Source organism: Lithobates pipiens, unplaced genomic scaffold (assembly GCF_037356315.1).
Source record: "Lithobates pipiens isolate NorthernLeopardFrog02 unplaced genomic scaffold, aLitPip1_a1.2 Scaffold_27, whole genome shotgun sequence".
In the NCBI taxonomy this organism is placed as follows: Eukaryota; Metazoa; Chordata; class Amphibia; order Anura; family Ranidae; genus Lithobates; species Lithobates pipiens.
This window is the reverse complement of record NW_027507788.1, coordinates 13,582,627-13,601,847: the sequence shown is the minus strand read 5'-3', so window position 1 is coordinate 13,601,847 and position 19,221 is coordinate 13,582,627. Positions and strand designations below refer to the sequence as shown.

At 44.1% G+C, this 19,221-nt stretch overlaps 1 protein-coding gene across 7 annotated transcripts in view; it reads left to right on the top strand.

Annotated features, from left to right (window-relative positions):
- Positions 1-16,949, top strand: part of LOC143933546 (uncharacterized) — a 47,131-nt gene extending 30,182 nt beyond the window's left edge. For 3 of the 7 annotated variants that reach the window (XM_077456473.1, XM_077456472.1, XM_077456475.1), the window contains 5 exons: positions 4,325-4,411; positions 6,664-6,750; positions 9,496-9,582; positions 12,832-12,948; positions 16,681-16,949. In XM_077456473.1, the coding sequence (XP_077312599.1) occupies positions 4,325-4,411; positions 6,664-6,750; positions 9,496-9,582; positions 12,832-12,948; positions 16,681-16,917 (615 nt within the window). In that variant the 3' untranslated portion in view covers positions 16,918-16,949. The remainder of the gene's footprint in view (positions 1-4,324; positions 4,412-6,663; positions 6,751-9,495; positions 9,583-12,831; positions 12,949-16,680) is intronic. The other 4 variants (XM_077456476.1, XM_077456474.1, XM_077456478.1 and 1 more) reach the window with 4 other exon arrangements.
- The last annotated feature ends 2,272 nt before the right edge of the window (positions 16,950-19,221 follow it).

Sequence of the window (19,221 nt, the reverse complement as noted above, 5' to 3'; positions counted from 1 at the left end):
GTAGGTTCAGTAGGGGAGTGTAGTCTAATCCACGAGCATGGTGGCCTGGAGTCCGACCAAAAAAAATAAAAAATAAAAAATTTCCCTGTTCATTATTCTTTAGTTATAAGGACCTTTTTTTGATTGAATTTCTCATATGGTGTTCTTTTTTGATTTATTTGTTTTTTTATATATAATCTATACTAAGTTGTTAAAAAATTTGGAAAAGAAAAATTACCTGTATGATATATAACAATAGATCAGGCTATTATCTAAAGCCAAACCCCAGGCAAACAGCTAAATACACTGTTGAAATACATTATTGGGATTGGTTTTACAGGCCAACTTATTTATATTTCTGCCAATCCAGACCTGAGATTTACACAGCTGTGCCACACAGCACCTCCAGGTGGATGTCAGCACTTATAGTTAAAAGAGAAGTACGGGTTTCTCTTTTTTTGCAGATTCATACTTACCTAGGTGGATGCGGCATCGATCCAATGCTGCATCTGTCCCCCCCATCGCCTCTGCACTAAAAACTGTGTGATCGAACACTGCCAATCGCTCGTTTTTCACAGCTCCATGAGCAGAGAGCTGTAGACTTTCAATTACAGCTCTCTGCCCATCTCCCGCCATGATTATTGGAATGCTGAGCTGTGAAGGGGCGGGGAGCGGCCGTCTCAGGCTCTCAGTGGCTTGCTGAGACAGGCATCAGTGAAGGCCCCTGGTGGATCCAGACTTTATTGTCAGGATGACACGGTGCCTGGACTGATATCTGTGACATCAGCAGAGAGCGGACTTCAGACCGCTCTTTGCTGAAAACAGGTCACAGGAGTGCAAAATGAATCTAAACTCCCATAAACAGATAAGTAATATATTTTGCAGCTTTTTTGTCCTCATCACTAGAGATTCTTCCTGTCCTATGATGAGAAAACTCTCTGTATCAAGATAACAGGAACAAGATAGGACTATGAATCCCATCTTCTCTCTTATTCTCCATAACAGTGGTGGCTGGTGTTATAATTTGGGGGGTGGCAAACAATGTACCCACAGCCACCCCCCCTCCTCCAACTTCTGAGGGTCCGTAGCTATCCTCCTTGCCTAGGGACGTAACCTAGGTCTGGTAGAACTGGCATTTTTCTAGCGACAGTTTCAGCCCCTCTGCGTGTAACCATTGGAAAATTCCTCCAACCGAGCTTCATGTTACTCCAACATTCTGCCAAACACAATGATATGATCTAGGTACACTAGTACTTCCACCAAGTTCATATCTCCCATGGCTCTTCACTGAGGTCCCCTGAAGTTTCCCACCTATTTTGGGAAGAGTCATTTCTGTAAGGCTTTCAGTAGTTGAGGGCTGATTCCGGCCTTGGGACACTCGGCTCAAAAATGACCAACCTCCCTACAGCCGTAAAATTCCTTCTCTCGTCCTTGAGGAAATGTTGACTCCCCTGGCGAGTCCCTTGCTCTTGGACCTTTGCTTGGGTCTCCAGTACCCGCATAAAGTCATGATACATCTGAGTTTTGGCCTGAGCTACCTGAGCCATTGGTTCCATTGGCCCAAGTTCACCGGCTGGTTTATTAGTGTCAGGAATGGCCAGCCAAATAAGTTCTGAATCAGTTCCACTGTCCTCATCTGAGAAACTCATCTCCGCATTAACAGCTCGGGCCACCACATTCTCTCTATTTCCACCAATAGGACCCACTTCCCTGACCCTTTGGATTTCCTCTTCTAATAAAGCCTCTTCTTCTCGCACTTCTCTTATCAATTCAGGGTATTCAGGCTCCACTTTGGTTCTCTTTAGTATCTACTTTAATACAAAAAAAAGAGAAGTACGGGTTTCTCTCCTTTTGCAGATTCATACTTACCTAGGTGGATGCGGCATCGATCCGATGCTGCATCTGTCCCCCCATCGCCTCTGCACTAAAAACTGAGTGATCGAACACTGCCAATCGCTCGTTTTTCACAGCTCCATGAGCAGAGAGCTGTAGACTTTCAATTACAGCTCTCTGCCCATCTCCCGCCATGATTATTGGAATGCTGAGCTGTGAAGGGGCGGGGAGCGGCCGTCTCAGGCTATCAGTGGCTTGCTGAGACAGGCATCAGTGAAGGCACCTAGCGGATCCAGATTTTATTGTTGGGATGACACGGTGCCAGGACTGATATCTGTGACATCAGCAGAGAGCGGATTTCAGACTGCTCTTTGCTGAGAATCCCATCTTCTCTCTTATTCTCCATAACAGTGGTGGCTGGTGGTATATTTTTTTTGGGGGGGCGGCAAACAATGTACCTACAGCCACCCTCCCAACTTCTGAGGGGCCGTAGCTATCCCCCTTGTCTAGGTACGTAACCTAGGTCTGGTAGAACTGGCATTTTTCTAGTGACAGTTTCAGCCCCTTTGCGTGTAACCATTGGAAAATTCCTCCAACCGAGCTTCATGTTACTCCAACGTTCTGCCAAACACAATGATATGATCAAAGTACACTAGTACTTCCACCAAGTTCATATCTCCCATGGTGTTCTCCATCAATCTCTGAAAAGTGGTGGGAGCCCCAGCTAATCCTTGAGGCATTCCGTCGAATTCGAAAAATTCCTTTGTTGAAGTAAAGGGAGGGGCAGAAGGTGGCTTGCATACCTTTTTCTTCCTAGACCTTCCTTTTGCCTTGGAGCTCAGTTTTCCCTTGGGACTCTCAGCTAGCTCCTTCACTGAGCTGAGGTCCCCTGAAGTTTCCCGCCTATTTTGGGAAGAGTCATTTCTGTAAGGCTTTCAGTAGTTGAGGGCTGGTTCTGGCCTTGGGACACTCGGCTCAAAAGTGTCCAACCTCCCTACAGCCGTAAAATTTTTCTCTCGTCCTTGAGGAAATTTTGACTCCCCCTGGCGAGTCCCTTGCTCTTGGACCTCCAGTACCCGCATCAAGTCATGATACATCTGAGTTTGGACCTGAGCTACCTGAGACATTGGTTCGGTTGGCCCAAGTTCACCGGCTGGATTATTAGTGTCAGGAATGGCCAGCCCAATCGGTCCTGATTCAGTTCCACTGTCCTCATCTGAGAAACTCATCTCCGCATTAACAGCTCGGGCCACCACATTCTCTCTATTTCCACCAATAGGACCCACTTCCCTGACCCTTTGGCTTTCCTCTTCTAATAAAGCCTCTTCTTCTCGCACTTCTCTTATCAATTCAGGGTATGCAGGCTCCACTTTGGTTCTCTGTAATAAAGTTGATACTAAAATCGGGTGATTTGGCGTAGCCCCTTACAGAACCCGGTCTGGACAAGCTTGGTCAGCATCTTTGAGATCAATACCCCTCTTAAGGATAATTTGGTGCAGCATTCTATCTACACGAGATATGTACTCAGACAGGCTCTCCCCTTTCTGCTGGTGGGTGTGGTTGAATTTGTACTTTAGGTCTGCGGTAGTTTCAACTCTCCCAAATACAGCATACAGGTACAGAGAGTCTATGTAGTCCATGGCAACACAAGTTTTCTTTCCCATCCTCAGATTACGAATCACATTACCTGCCGGGCCTTGGATACTTTCACTGAGCCATTTTCGTTTTTACAGCCTTTGGAACACTCCATTCTTCCATGGCTTGCAGAGCTTGACTCATCAAGGTTTTACACTCATCTTCCCCTAAAGAAGTTGGTAACTGTCCTGAGAAGAACCTGAGTCTCCAATAGCTCTGGTTGGCATTTCCAGCACCATTCTTCACCAAACTATCGACTATGGCTGCGGACCCGCTTGCGATGATCGCCCATTGTGGAGCACGAAGCGTGGGTTGCTGCACTGTAGAGGTGATGCTCATCAGATGTCCTATGAACAGCAGGCAACGCTGGACCCCTTTTCAGTCAGGCAGGAAACTGTAGACTGCGTGGTAGGCCGCAACCTAATTTCCTAGGCACGGAGAGATCCTTCACACACGAGGCCCTGGCAGGAAGAGTCTGTGGGACGGGTCTCTGCCATCTTTTATAGCTCTCCCTAGCAATCTCTTTGTTGGTAGCAAAGAACCCTGGGATATGTAGTCCGGGAGTATAGTCGTGCAAGGGAACAGCCATCTGATAGAACTACCAATCCCAAAATCCCTTTGATTGGGCTCAAAAATATGATGTCAGTCTAGTAACGCTGGGCACTAGAGGGATAATGTGTTATGCAGATAGAGCAGGGAATAGTTGTCCGTTGCAATGATAGTCCATATTGCTACATCTGTATGATTAGTAGAGGGCTTCTCCTCCTCATTGTAACTAATACTATCTTATGGTGGGACTTGTAAATATAAGATTGTATGTCCAGTTGTGTACTTCAAAATAAATAATTTCCCAAAAATGTATTTACTTATATTTTAGACAAAAAAAGGGGCAGAGAAAATGAAAACAAGTTGGGACATGACCAAAAAAATCTTTGCTGCTGCTCTTCACCTATTTGTTAAACTGGTAAGTTGTTAAGAAAAAAATACCTGTATGATAATATATAACAATAGATTGGGCTATTATCTAAAGACAAACCTCAGGCAGGAAATACATTATTGGGATTGGTTTTACCTGCCAACTTATTTATATTTCTGCCAATCCAGACCTGAGATTTACACAGCTGTGCCACACAGCACCGCCAGGTGGATGTCAGCACTTATAGTTAAAAGAGAAATAAGGGTTTCTCTTCTTTTGCAGATTCATACTTACCTAGTCAGATGCGGCATCAATCTGATGCTGCATCTGTCCCCCCAGCGCCTCTGCACTAAAAACTGAGTGATTGAACACTGCCGATCGCTCGTATTTCACAGCTCCCTGAGCAGAGAGCTGTAGACTTTAAATTACAGCTCTCTGCCCATCTCCCTCCACAATTATTCGAGTGCTGAGCTGTGAAGGGGTGGGGAGCGGTCGTCTCAGGCTCTCAGTGGCTTGCTGAGACAGGCATCAGTGAAGGCACCTAGCGGATCCAGACTTTATTGTCGGGATGACACAGTGCCTGGACTGATATCTGTGACATCAGCAGAGAGCGGACTTCAGACTGCTCTTTGAAAACGGGTCACAGGAGTGCAAAATGAATTTAAACTCCCATAAACAGATAAGTAATATATATTGCAGCTTTTTTGTCCTCATCACTAGAGATTCTTCCTGTCTTATGATGAGAACACAGAGAGTATCAAGATAACAGGAACAAGGTAGGACTATGAATCCCCTCTTCTCTCTTATTCTCCATAACAGTGGTGGCTGGTGGTATCTTTTTTTGGGGGGGGGGCGGCAAACAATGCACCCACAGCCACCCCCCCCGTCAGTGTGCACTGATAGGTGGTACGAATAGGCGGCACTGATGGACGGCATTGATGGGCAGCACTGATGGGTACTGAATGTACACGGTAGGAGCAAAATACCAAGAACGACCTCAATTCCACAATGGTGCTCCGGCGGGGTCAGGAAGCAATGGTCTCCAACTTCTGAGGGTCCGTAGCTATCCCCCTTTTCTAAGTCCACATGCCCAAGGTATGTAAACTAGGTCTGGTAGAACTGGCATTTTTCTAGCGTCAGTTTCAGCCCCTCTGCGTGTAACCATTGGAAAATTTCTCCAACCGAGCTTCATGTTACTCCAATGTTCTGCCAAACACAATGATATCATCAAGGTACACTAGTACTTCCACCAAGTTCATATTTCCCATGGTGTTCTCCATCAATCTCTGAAAAGTGGCGGGAGCCCCAGCTAATCCTTGAGGCATTTGGTCGAATTCGAAAAATCCTAGGGGAATGATGAAGGCAGTTTTCTCTCGGTCATCTGGATGCATGGGTATCTGGTAGTATCCACGCTTTAGATCCAGCACACTGAACCATTTGACCCCTGATAGACACTGCAGAGCCACTCCTATACGGGGGATTGTGTATTGGTCTGGGATAGTCTTTCGGTTCAAGGTTCGGTAGTCAATACATATCCAGAGGGACCCATTCTTTTTTCTCACCACCGCGATAGGGGAAGCATAAGGGCTCCTGGATTCCTTGATGACCACTGATTTCTTCAGCACAGCCAGCTGTTCTCTAAGGTCTTCCAGATCACACAAAGGAATTCGCCTGGCCCTTTCACGAAAAAGGCTCATCTTCAGTTAGGCAAATTCCATGTTGAGCACGCTTGGCACAGCCCACATCAAAGTCAACTTTGGAGAACATCTTCTCCCATCGGGCTAGTTGGGCATTAATCTTCTCTTCCCAGGCTGAGGGTAGATTTGGACAATGGACAGTGTCTCTTTTCCATTACCCTTTTTCACTAGATCATTCCCCGTCATTGGGGTGGCAGCACTCACTTTTCCAATCACTATCCGAGGCTTCAGACTAATCGGGTGACAGGTTGACTTTCCTCACACTGACAGGGATTCACCCCCTGCTTCTCAATAAGGCCCTAGTGGGTATAATGTCTGGTACCAACATACCTTTAATTGGGCTCATAAATATGATGTCAGTCTAGTAACGCTGGGCACTAGAGGTATAATAATGTGTTATGCAGATAGGGCAGGGAACAGCTGTTTGTTGCAATGGTAGTCCATATTGCTACATCTGCATGACTCGTATCTGTATAGAGGGCTTCTCCTCCTCATTGTAACTAATACTATCTTAAGGTGGGACTTTGTAAATGTAAGATTGTATGTCCAGTTGTGTACTTCAAAATAAATAATTTCCCAAAAATGTATTTACTTATATTTTAGACAAAAAAAGGGGCAGAGAAAATGAAAACAAGTTGGGACATGACCAAAAAAATCTTTGCTGCTGCTCTTCACCTATTTATTGAACTGGTAAGTTGTTAAGAAAAAAATACCTGTATGATGTATAACAATAGATTGGGCTATTATCTAAAGACAAACCCCAGGCAAACAGCTAAATACACAGTTGAAATACATTATTGGGATTGGTTTTACCTGCCAACTTATTTATATTTCTGCCAATCCAGACCTGATATTTACACAGCTGTGCCGCACAGCCAGGTGGATGTCAGCACTTAGGCCAGGTTCACACTATAGCGATGCGGGAACGCCGCGAATCCGCGGCGTTTTCCCGCATCGCATGACTCCCGCCGGCAGTTCACACTGCCCTATGCGGACGGCTGAGAGTGTCAATGAAATGTTAATGACACCCCCAGATCCGTCCACATATCGCAGTGCGATCTGCACACTCGCACAGGAATCGGATCGCATGGTGTGAACACCCATGCGATCCGATTCTGTTGCGGACCAAAAAAAGGGTCCCGTGCGAGTTTGCTTCGGGAGCGATGCGAATTCAGCCATACTATCTGTATGGCTGAACTCGCATCGCACAGAGATCGGATGTGATTTGCACTGCAGTGCGGTGCGAATCACATCCGGATCTCCCCCCCGCAGCAGTGTGAACCCAGCCTTGTAGTTAAAAGAGAAGTACGGGTTTCTCTTTCTTTGCAGATTCATACTTGCCTAGGTGGATGCGGCATCGATCCGATGCTGCGTCTGTCCCCTCAGCGCCTCTGCACTAAAATAATGAGCGATCGAACACTGCCGATCGCTCGTTTTTCACAGCTCCATGAGCAGAAAGCTGTTGACTTTCAATTACAGCTCTCTGCCCATCTCCCTCCACGCTTGTTGGAGTGCTGAGTGCCACGCATGCTCAGATCAAATTCCTAGACCAAAGCTATTGGCTACTAGCCTGAACGTAGTCCCGTTGTAACGAAATAACGTCACCACGTTCTGAACGATCGGATTTTCTGACAACTTTGTCCGACCGTGTGTATGCAACAGTTTCGGCCAAAATCCGTCGGACAAAATCCGACGGATTTGGTTGTCAGAATATCCGACCGTGTGTACAAGGGCTAAGACCGTCCTTTTTTCTTGGAGCTCAGTTTTCCCTCGGGACTCTCAATTAGCTCCTTCACTGAAGTCCCTTGAAATTTCCCGCCTATTTTGGGAAGAGCCATTTCTGTAAGGCTTTCAGTAGTTGAGGGCTGATGCCGGCCTTGGGACACTCGACCAAAAAGTGTCCAACCTCCCTACATCCTTAAAATCTTTTCTCTCGTCCTTGAGGAAATTTTGACACACCCTGGCAAGTCCCTTGTTCTTGGACCTTTGCTTGGGTCTCCATTATCCGCATCAAGGCATGATACATCTGAGTTTGGCCCTGAGCTACCTGAGCCATTGGTTTGGTTGGCCCAAGTTCACCGGCTGGTTTATTAGTGTCAGGAATGGCCAGCCCAATCGGTCCTGATTCAGTTCCACTGTCCTCATCTGAGAAACTCATCTCTTCATTAACAGCTCGGGCCACCACATTCTCTCTATTTCCACCAATAGGACCCACTTCCCTGACCCTTTGGCTTTCCTCTTCTAATAAAGCCTCTTCTACTCGCACTTCTCTTATCAAGTCAGGGTATGCAGGCTCTACTTTGGTTCTTTAGTATCAACTTTAATATAATCGGGTGATTTGGCCTAGCCCCTTGCAGAACCCGGTCTGGACAAGCTTGGTCAGCATCTTTAAGATCAATACCCCTCTTAAGGATAATTTGGTGCAGCATTCTATCTACACGAGATATGTACTCAGACAGGCTCTCCCCTTTCAGCTGGTGGGTGTGGTTGAATTTGTACTTTAGGTCTGCAGTAATTTCAACTCTCCCAAATACAGCATACAGGTACAGGACGTCTATGTAGTCCATGGCAACACAATTCTTCTTTCACATCCAAAGATTACGAATCACATAAACTGCCGGGCCTTGGATACTTTCACTGAGCCATTTTCGTTTTTACAGCCTTTGGAACACTCCATTCTTCCATGGCTTGCAGAGCTTGACTCATCAAGGTTTCAAACTCAGGAGTTGGTAACTGTCCTGAGAAGAGTCTTCTATAGCTCTGGTGGGCATTTCCAGTGCCATCCTTTACCAAACTCTCGACTATGGCTGCGGACCCGCTTGCGATGATCGCCCATTGTGGAGCACGAAACGTGGGTTGCTGCACTGTAGAGGTGATGCTCATCAGATGTCCTATGAACAGCAGGCAACGCTGGACCACTTTTCAGTCAGTCAGGAAACTGTAGACCACGTGGTAGGCCGCAGCCTCATTTCCTAGGCATGGAGAGATCCTTCACACACGAGGCCCTGGCAGGAAGAGTCCGTGGGACCGGGTCTCTGCCATCTTTTATAGCTCTCCCCAGCAATCTCTTTGTTGGTAGCAAAGAACCCTGGGATATGTAGTCCGGGAGTATAGTCGTGCAAGGGAACAGCCATCTGATGGAATTACCAATCCCAAAATCCCTTTGATTGGGCTCATAAATATGATGTGAGTCTAGTAACGCTGGACACTAGAGGGATAATAATGTGTTATGCAGATAGGGCAGGGAATATCTGTCCGTTGCAATGGTAGTCCATATTCCTACATCTGCATGACTAGTACCTGTATAGAGGGCTTCTCCTCCTCATTGTAACTAATACTATCTTATGGTGGGACTTTGTAAATGTAAGATTGTATGTCCAGTTGTGTACTTCAAAATAAATAATTTCCCCAAAAATGTATTTACCTATATTTTAGACAAAAAAAGGGGCAGAGAAAATGAAAACAAGTTGGGACATGACCAAAAAAATCTTTGCTGCTGCTCTTCACCTATTTATTGAACTGGTAAGTTGTTAAGAAAAAAAATACTTGCATGATATATAACAATGGATTGGGCTATTATCTAAAGCCAAATCCCAGGCAAACAACTAAATACACAGTTGAAATACATCATTGGGATTGGTTTTACCTGCCAACTTATTTATATTTCTGCCAATCCAGACCTTAGATTTACACAGCTGTGCCACACAACACAGCCAGGTGGATGTCAGCACTTAATGCCGCGTACACACGATCGGACTTTCCGGCAGACTAGGTCCGGCGGACCCTAATCTGTCGGACAATTCAATTGTGTGTGTTTGGGCTCCAGCGGACTTTTTTTCCCCAAAAGTCAGACAGACCTAGAAATAAAACATGTTTCAAATCTGTCCGATGGACTCGGCTTTCTAGCATGCAAACCGTTCGTCTGTGTGCTGGTCCGACGGGACCAAATACGACACAAGGGCAGCTATTGGCTACTGGTCCTTGGTCCTCAACCTGTGGCCTTTCAGCTGTTGGGGGACTACAAGTTCCCTACCTCAGCCTTTGGGAGTCATACTTGTAACTGCCAGCCTTGCAATTCCTTATGGGACTTGTAATTTCACAGCAGCTGGGGCGCCATAGGTTGAGCACCCCCTGCCCTAGATGTTAACCCCTTCCCAATCATTAGTACAGTGTCAGTGTATAGCGTTAGCACTGAACTGATTACTGTATTAGAGTCACAGTTAATGTCAGATTGCCTGTTGCACTATTGCAGTCCCGCTATAGGTCGCTGATCACTGCCATTAGTAGTATAAAATATAAATAAATAAAAATTCCAAATATTTTCCCCATATTTTGTAGACACTATAACTTTCATGCCAACCAATTAATATATACTTAATTGGGATTTTTTTTTTTATCAAAGCCATGTAGCAGAATACATTTGGCCAAAATTTATGAAGAAATTTGATTTTATTGGATATGTTTTATATGTTTTAAATTATATATATATATCTATCGATCTATCTACCTATCGATCTACCTATCTATCTATATATCTATGCACATCCTATAGGTAATAATAAAGAACAAATAGTTAAATTAGGAGGGGCCAGGCGCTACCTATAGTAACTAAGAAGGGATGTGTGCAAGTATGTGTAGGAACATAGAGATATAACCCCACATACAGCACCGCCAGCTAAAAAATTACCGATAAAGAATTGGTGGTGGGGCCCATCACCAACTACTAAATAGTTGCAAGGGAGGAGTAGACAAAGCAAATAAACAAGACCTTATAACTGTGCCCCAATGGTGTATAGTAAAGTTCAATATATGATAAGGGAGTGTTACAGACTATAGTATATTATAAATGCCCAAAGGTGGGTAAATGTACCAAGCACGTGGGTACATGTACATGTATACCACTATTATCAACTTATATAACCATGTGCCCAATACACAAGTACACAGGTAACACTCAGCACCAGATATGTAAACCTAAATGTATATAGTGCAAACTTATATGTAAGTAAATGTATATTTAGCAGGAGATGCTATGATATACAAAAATAATAAAGAACATACAACATTATAGTAAAATATAAAACATATAAACATATACCAACACACTGTTGGAGTCCCTAGAAAGAAAAAGAAAAGAAAAGAAAAATAGAAAGGACACAAGGTAATATTCCAAACCCCAGATGCCTCGCCCCTACACCCCCAACGATGCCCCCACACTCTGCAGTGTGGTTTGGCATCAAGGGAAGTGCAGCAAAAACACTGAACATCCACAGAGCCGCGGTCCGCCCAGGCCCGGATTTACTCCCTTTGCTGCCCCAAGGCCGGGTCCTTCAATGTCGCCACACACACACACACACACACACACCACCATTCTTGTCCTTTATTGATGACTGCTACAATAGATCAATTAAAAACATATCTCCACACACGAGAACACTGAAAATAACTGACTTTAATTGTACAGACTGAAAATACTCTGTAATGCAGAAAATGCCTTTTAAAGATTATAGCAGTAAGAAACTCCCTACAATTTTTTAGTTCTACTTCTAACTTTTCTTTTGGCACACTCTTCGAAAATATCTTCGTAGGACAAAGTATTTAAAAGTTCTGACTCAAGCAAAGCTAAACTGTTCAGTCTCTCTTGACCCAAAGTTGATCGTAAATCATCAAATGCTGCCACTGTGCCCATCCAACGCTGCCACTGTGCCCATCAAACGCTGCCACTGTGCCCTCAAATGATGACACCGTGCCCAAACGCAGCCACTGTGCCCTCAAATGATGACACCATGCCCAAACTCAGCCACTGTGCCCTCAAATGATGACACTGTGCCCAAAAGCAGCCACTGTGCCCTCAAATGATGATACCATGCCCAAACGCAGCCACTGTGCCCTCAAACGAGGACACTGTCCCCTAAAACGCAGCCACTTTGCCCTCAAACGCAGCCACTGTGCCCTCAAAAGCTGCCACTGTATCCATCAAACGCTGCCAGTGTGCCAGTCATATGCTGCCAGTGTGCCCATCAAATGCAGCCAGTGTGCCCATTAAATTTTAAAACTTTCTACTTTTACAGTTCTACACATGGGGTGCGGGAGCCAGGGGAGGAGAAAGAATAACTGCCTTGTCCTCCTGTCCAACTCAGCTCCGAATCTGATCAATTCCTCCACACTACTGCTGCTAGTTTCAATTGACCCCACTCCACTCCGCGCCATGGTCAGACTCCTCCTACCGAGGCCTCCTAGTCCACTCGCACTTGCCTGCAGGCAGCATAGCAAGGGGCGGGGAAAGAGCATCAGTGGAGCTCAAGGCCCCGCCCACCCGCGGCCCGGTCCTTGATCAAATAAAAAAAAAATACTGCCACTGCGCGTGCGTGCTGCTCATGCTGGCTGTCTGATGACTGTCTTTGACAGACAGTGGGGATTTTCAGCACCGTTTTGTGGGCAGCGCATTCGGCGCCGCCCCTGCACCACTGCCGCCCCGAGGCCTGGCCTCAGTGGTCTTGTGGGAAATCCGACTCTGGGTCCGCCACCATTGCCCTAGATCACCCACATCCATAAACTCTTATAGGAATATCCCTGTCCTATCTTTCATCCTATCTTTCATCCAATTAGACAAGACGAAATATATAAATTCCTACTCCCTATCTTCAGCTCCCACAGTAGTGTTGGATATATCACACAGAACGCACTCACACATAAAACACAAAAAAAAATAGATAAAAAAAAAAAATACAAAATGTATTTTTGACTAATTTAATGTCTTTTTCTTTTTAGTTTAAAAAACCGATCCACCTGGTAAAGAGTTTCGTGGTGACCTCCTTCAACAAATTTATTGCAGATCCTTGGAAGTTCATTTTCTTTATCCTTCTGATGGTTTTAATTGTTATGATGGTAATAATAATTTTATTATTTTTATTTTATTCATTTTTATTAATTTTATTATTTAGTCAACAAGGTGACCAAGTGCTTAACACTTATGTCTTATGGTCCCCAGTTTTTACCCCACAATATCTGTTTTCAAATTTTTCGTTCTGCTTGTGTTTTTTGTGCATTTTTTTGTGGTTTTTCCAGTTCCAACCCACAATCCAGGAAAATACTGGTAGGTTAATAAACAATACAGTATAAACAGCGCTCTCAAAGAATACCCAAAAATGTGCAAACGTGCACATATTATATGAAGATGATTAATAAACAAAGTTCATAAATCATGCATCCAGTTGCCTTTAAAATAAAACAGAATCCATAAATCGTGTGTTCTGTGCTTTTAAATCCACCCATGATGTCAGGCAAAACTGACGAAACGCATTGGGTGGAGCATCTGAGCTACGTCAGCTCCTGTTTCTTCAGACGCAGATGGAACGTACTTGCTATATATTGAATGCTTATTTTTTTAATGGAAAATGTAAGGGCGTTTATAACAGTGAGCTTTAAAGGTGATGTCCACTTTGAGAGATACATTCATCTGGATTGAGAGCATACAGTGAAGAAGTTTAAGGATCCTTATCTAAGCGAGTTTGACCCTACTTTAAGAGAAAGGGGGTCACATTGTTTTGGTGAGTGTGAGGAGGGGGGTTATGGTGGTGGAGGAGAAGCACTATCCTTCCTTTGGCGGCACTTTCCTTTCACTGTGTGGATTTAAAGGCACAGAACACATCATTTATGGTGGTCCTCTGGTCATGTGGTTTATCAATAAGCCTTAGTGGCTTTAAGATGCGCATCTCTTCAAGTTGTATTTACACAAATATTTTATATGGTATAATTTCACATTTATTGACACATTTTTAGTTATTTTTGGATATTTCTTGAGAGCGCTGTCCTCTTTTTATATAGTTTAGCCCTAGTGGCTTTAAGGCGCGTAGTTCTTAAAGTGGTAGTGCACATATATATTTCATATGGTATATTTTCACATATACAGTACCTCACATTTTTGTAAATATTTTATTATATCTTTTCTGGGTCTTTCCCCAGTCAGGTCACAGTGAATAGCTGTTTTTTAAGGAGTGGACTGAGAAGCCGGCCGCAGCATCTTTGACAACTGATTCATTCATTAGCTGTCAATGGGCTTTCCCGCTGACAGCTGAATAATAAAAAAAAAATATTGCTGTCTGGTGGCTCCACTCCCTTTTGATGTGCAAACCGGTGCATGCTGGATCGGTGATGTCATCACAAGAGGGCAGTGCCACCAGGTGATGTAAACAGGTGGCCCCACCTTTACCTATATAAAAACTGTCAAATGGCAAGCCAGGCATTTTAACAAGGGGGCCAGCAGATCTCGCCCCCCCCCCATTTGAATGAGTATGGGGTACATATAAACCCTACCCATTCACCAAAAAAGTGTCAAAAAGTAAGGCCGCGTACACACGCGGGGACTGTTCGCCCAACTTTGTCCGCTGAACAGTGTTTCGGCGGACAGTCCGCTCGTGTGTGGGCTTTCAGCGGACAGTTTCAGCGAACAGTCCGCTGAACAAGGTTTTTCGGAATTTCCGAAAAACTGTCCGCTGAAACTTTGTTTCAGCGAACAGTCCCCTCGTGTGTAGGCTTGTTCGTCAAACTAAGTTCCGCGCATGCTCAGAAAGGATTTACACGCCGAAAGTTATAATGCAGTGTATAGGACGTTGTATTTTTCGTCCCGTCGTACGTGCTGTTCACGTCATCGCGCACGGTTTCAGCAAACTGTTCGTTCGTCGTGTGTGGCCATGTCCGTCCATGCTAATTTTGAGCGGACTGTTTGCTGAAACTGTTTGACGGACAAAGTTGGGCGAACAGTCCCCGCGTGTGTACGCGGCCTAATAAAATCACAGAGACGGTTTTTGACAATTCCTTTATTAAAAAAAAAAAGAAAAAAGAAAAGTCCCCTGATGTAAATCCTTCCTGAATCATGATGCCTGCCGCACCGCCCAACCTGAAAAAGAAAAAAAATGGTTTTCTGAATGCCTGGCTTGCCATTTGACAGTTTTTATATAGGTAAGGGTGGGGTCACCTGTCCACATCACCACCCTCTTGTGACATTACCGATCCAGCATGCACCGGTTGCTGACGTCATAAGGGGGTGGAGCCACCAGCCCCGCGATCATTTTTTTTATTCAGCTGTCAGCGGGAAAGCCCATTGCCAGCTGATGACTCATCAGTTGTCAAGGACGTTGCGGCCTGCTTCCCAGCTCACTCCTTAAAAAAAAAATCTATTCACTGTGCCCTGGTTGGGCAAAGACCCTTCAGAACTGAGGTAGATTTTAAGGGGGACCTTAGGCAAAAAAAAAAAGCCATGTGATCCAAAGCTTTGCCCAGTCGGGGCTAAGAATGCACCGTGCAGCACGGAGAGCATTGCAGGGCGTTTGGCGAGGCAAACATACACCGAACGCCCTACAAATTCTGGTGTGGAGCAAACAGGTGATGTTCATGCCAAACGTTTGCTCTGGCCGTACTGTTCGCCCAACTCTAGCAATAAATACCATTTAAACCAAGAAAAAGCCAAGAACAGGAGCTCTACAGGAAAAGGTTTGAGTCCAAAACATTTTTATCCACCAAAGTCATTTCCACAAGATCAAGAGTCGCAGCCAATGCCTTGCAGGGTTCATCGGGTCTTGTGTATCATGAAGAATCACTAACTGGGCAGACCCGGCAGGTGTTAAAATTGTGGTGCATTAATTTATAGGAACGCTTTTTTCATCAGCCAGTATTAGCTGCAGGAGCAACTGAAGATGTGTATTCATGTGCCAAAATTGTAATATCTGTCTAAGGCCGTCCCAGTAGCAGTTCTGCATATAACGTGAGCGGTGATGAAGAGGACAATTTTGGGCCTCTCAAAAAAACTTTGGCTGCACCTACCAATTAGGTTTTAATGAATTTAGTAAAAAAAAAACATTATATTCTAGCCAATTAGTGTGGGTCTTCTGTTCTTTGCTCTTTATTCGATTCCACCTTAAAGTGGTTTTGGAACCCCTACTGTGCATTTACATTACCAGTCAGGTAGAACTACCCTTGGGTTGCAGAGCCATCTGTCCATTTCCCTGATTATTCAAACTCTAGGCATTCATAATACTGATAGGACTGAACCCAGCACTCTAATGCCGCGTACACACGACCGGACTTTTCAACATCTAAAGTCTGACGGAATGATTCCGGCAGACTATTCGATCGTGTGTGGGCTACAACGGACTTTTGATTCGCAAAAGTCTGACAGCCTTTAGAAATGGAACATGCATCAAATTTTACCGCCAGAACTCCGCTGGGACCCAGTTCCTACCGAGAAATCCGCTCGTGTGTATGCTAGTCCGACGGACTAAAACCGACGCTAGGGCAGCTATTGGCTACTGGCTATGAACTTCCTTATTCGAGTCCAGTCGTACGTCATCACGTTCGAATCCGTCAGAGTTTGGTGTGATTGTGTGTGGCCAAGTCCGCTCATTCGGAAAGTCCGTCAGAACTCTGCCAGAACTCTGTCAGAACTCCTTCGAAAGTCTGTCGGACATAAGTCTGGTCATGTGTACGCGGCATTAGGCAACAGTGTTAGCCATTCAGACATGCTATATATATATATATATATATATATATATATATATATATATATATTGTATCATACTAATGTCCAGTCTTTAACTTTCATTTTCCTGCTTTATATAATAGGGGATTTTGAATTACCAGCTGTTCCTTGAAAGGCGCCTATTACTAGAAGACCGGAAGCTATATCTAGAGGAAAGAAGACAGTTAATTTATCAACAACACCAACTGATGTCTGAAAGTTCGCGGTTACGAAGAATAATTCAGGAGTCAGACGAACCTTCGTCCAACTTTGTCTACTTTGCCAAAAAAGCAGCAAATATTCTAGAAGTGGCAGTTCCATTTGTAAAATACTTTTGGTAAATGCTCTGTATTAAAGGCCAACGTCACCCAGACCTTTACTTCAATGTTGAATAACCAGTTGAAGACCAGGCATTTTCTGGCACTTTTTGTTTACTTGTGAAAATCTTATTTTTGTTTTTTGCTAGAAATCTAGATAGAACCCCCAAATATTTATATATATATATATATATATATATATATATATATATATATATATATATATATATATATATATATATATATATATATCTATTAAAGCAGAGACCCTAGAGATTAAATTGGTGGGTTTTTTTACTTTTTATGTTACACAGTATTTGCACATGTTTTAAAAATAAAAAATGTTTTATTTGAATGCAGAAAAACACAATACATAATCCAATTTCTCCATACAATATAAAAGATGATGTCACCCCGAGTAAATAGATACCAAACATGTCACGCTTTAAAATTGTGCACTACCGCACAACAGCGATAGCGTCAATTTTACTATCTATAGGTGATTATTTTAAAACCTTTACAAGTTACCACTTTAGATGTACAGAGGAGGTCTAGTGCTAGAATTACTGCCCATGATCTGACCTTCACAGCGACTCTGGTCTAGCCTCACCTGGAGTATGCTGTCCAGTTCTGGTCACCAGTCCTCAGGAAGGATGTACTGGAAATGGAGCGACTACAAAAAAGGACAACAAAGCTAATAAAGGGTCTGGAGGATATTAGTTATGAGGAAAGGTTGCGAGCACTGAACTTCTCTCTGGAGAAGAGACGCTTGAGAGGGGATTTGATTTTAATTTACAAATACCGTACTGGTGACCCCACAATAGGGATAAAACTTTTTTGCGGAAAGGGAGTTTAATAAGACACGTGGACACTCATTAAGATTAGAAGAAAATAGGTTTAACCTTAAACTGCATAGAGGGTTACTATAAGGCCGCGTACACACGGGCGGATTGTCTGCCCAACTTAGTCCGCTGAACCGTGTTTCAGCGGACAATCCGCTCGTGTGTGGGCTTCAGCGGACTTTTTCAGCGGACAGTCTGACGGACTTAGTCTTTCGGAATTTCCGTAATTTTGTCCGTCCAAACTTGGTTTTGTCCGTCCAAACTTGGTTTCAGCGGACAATCCGCTCGTGTGTAGGCAAGTTGGACGGACTAAGTATGGCGCATGCTCAGAAAGGATTTACACGGCCGAAGGTTGCATTGCAGTGTATTGGACGTCATTTTTCTAGTCCCGTCGTACGTGCTGTACACGTCATCACGCAAGCTTTCAGCGGACTGTCTGTTCATCGTGTGTGGTCAAGTCCGTTCATTCAAAAGTTGAACGGACTGTCTGTCGGATTGTCTGACGAACTTAGTTGGGCAGACAATCCGCCCGTGTGTACGCGGCCTAAGAGTGGCAAGGATGTGGAATTTCCTTCCACAGGCGGTGGTTTCAGCGGAGGGGCATCGATAGTTTAAAAAAACTTTTAGATAAGCACCTGAACGACCGCAACATACAGGGATATACAATGTAATACTGACATATAATCACACACATAGGTTGTACTTGATAGACTTGTGTCTTTTTTCAACCTCACCTATTATGTAAAATCTTCTAAAAGAAGAACTGTGCTCCTAAAGCAGAAGGCCTCCACCAACCAGTGGCAGATTAAAATCTGTGGAGGTCCCTAGGCAGTTGAAATCGTGGGGCCCCCTCAAAAGTTTCTGGAGGCTTCTTGTGTATGCGCTCTAGTGGGATCATATTGAAAAGTAGTGTGCATGTCGGTGGCTAGATGGAGATGACCATCATATACGTAGGTCACACCAACATTTTTTACAAGCTGACAGCTGAAAGAAGATGAACTTTTAGGCTGGGTTTACAAAGCAGACGGATGTGGCTGACACCAAGGGTCCAGTGTGTACCTGTTCTCCATTTCAGGGACAAATCAGGCCCGAATTTATGCCTGAATTCTGGCCTGAATCAGGTCCAAAGATGCAATTCGCTCTGCAACCGCTCTGGAGATGTGCGAACTAGCTCCATAGAGAGCCAGTCCCAATCTCCTGTCATGAGAATTGGATGCGGTAAAACCCAAATTCAATTCGCACTAATGTGAACCCAGCCTTAAGAGACAAACTGTAATGTGAACCTGATGTCTCTAGTTTATGTACTTTAAATTGTTATTAGGTACATTACATTACTACAGTATTTTCTGTAAGGAGTTTTGAATGTAAAGTTATTGTTTCTTTAAAGAGGAGCTGCACCTAAAAAAAAAATATTAAAAGCCAGCAGCTACTAATATTGCAGCTGCTGACTTTTAATAAAATCGCACTTACCTGTCCCGGGTTCCAG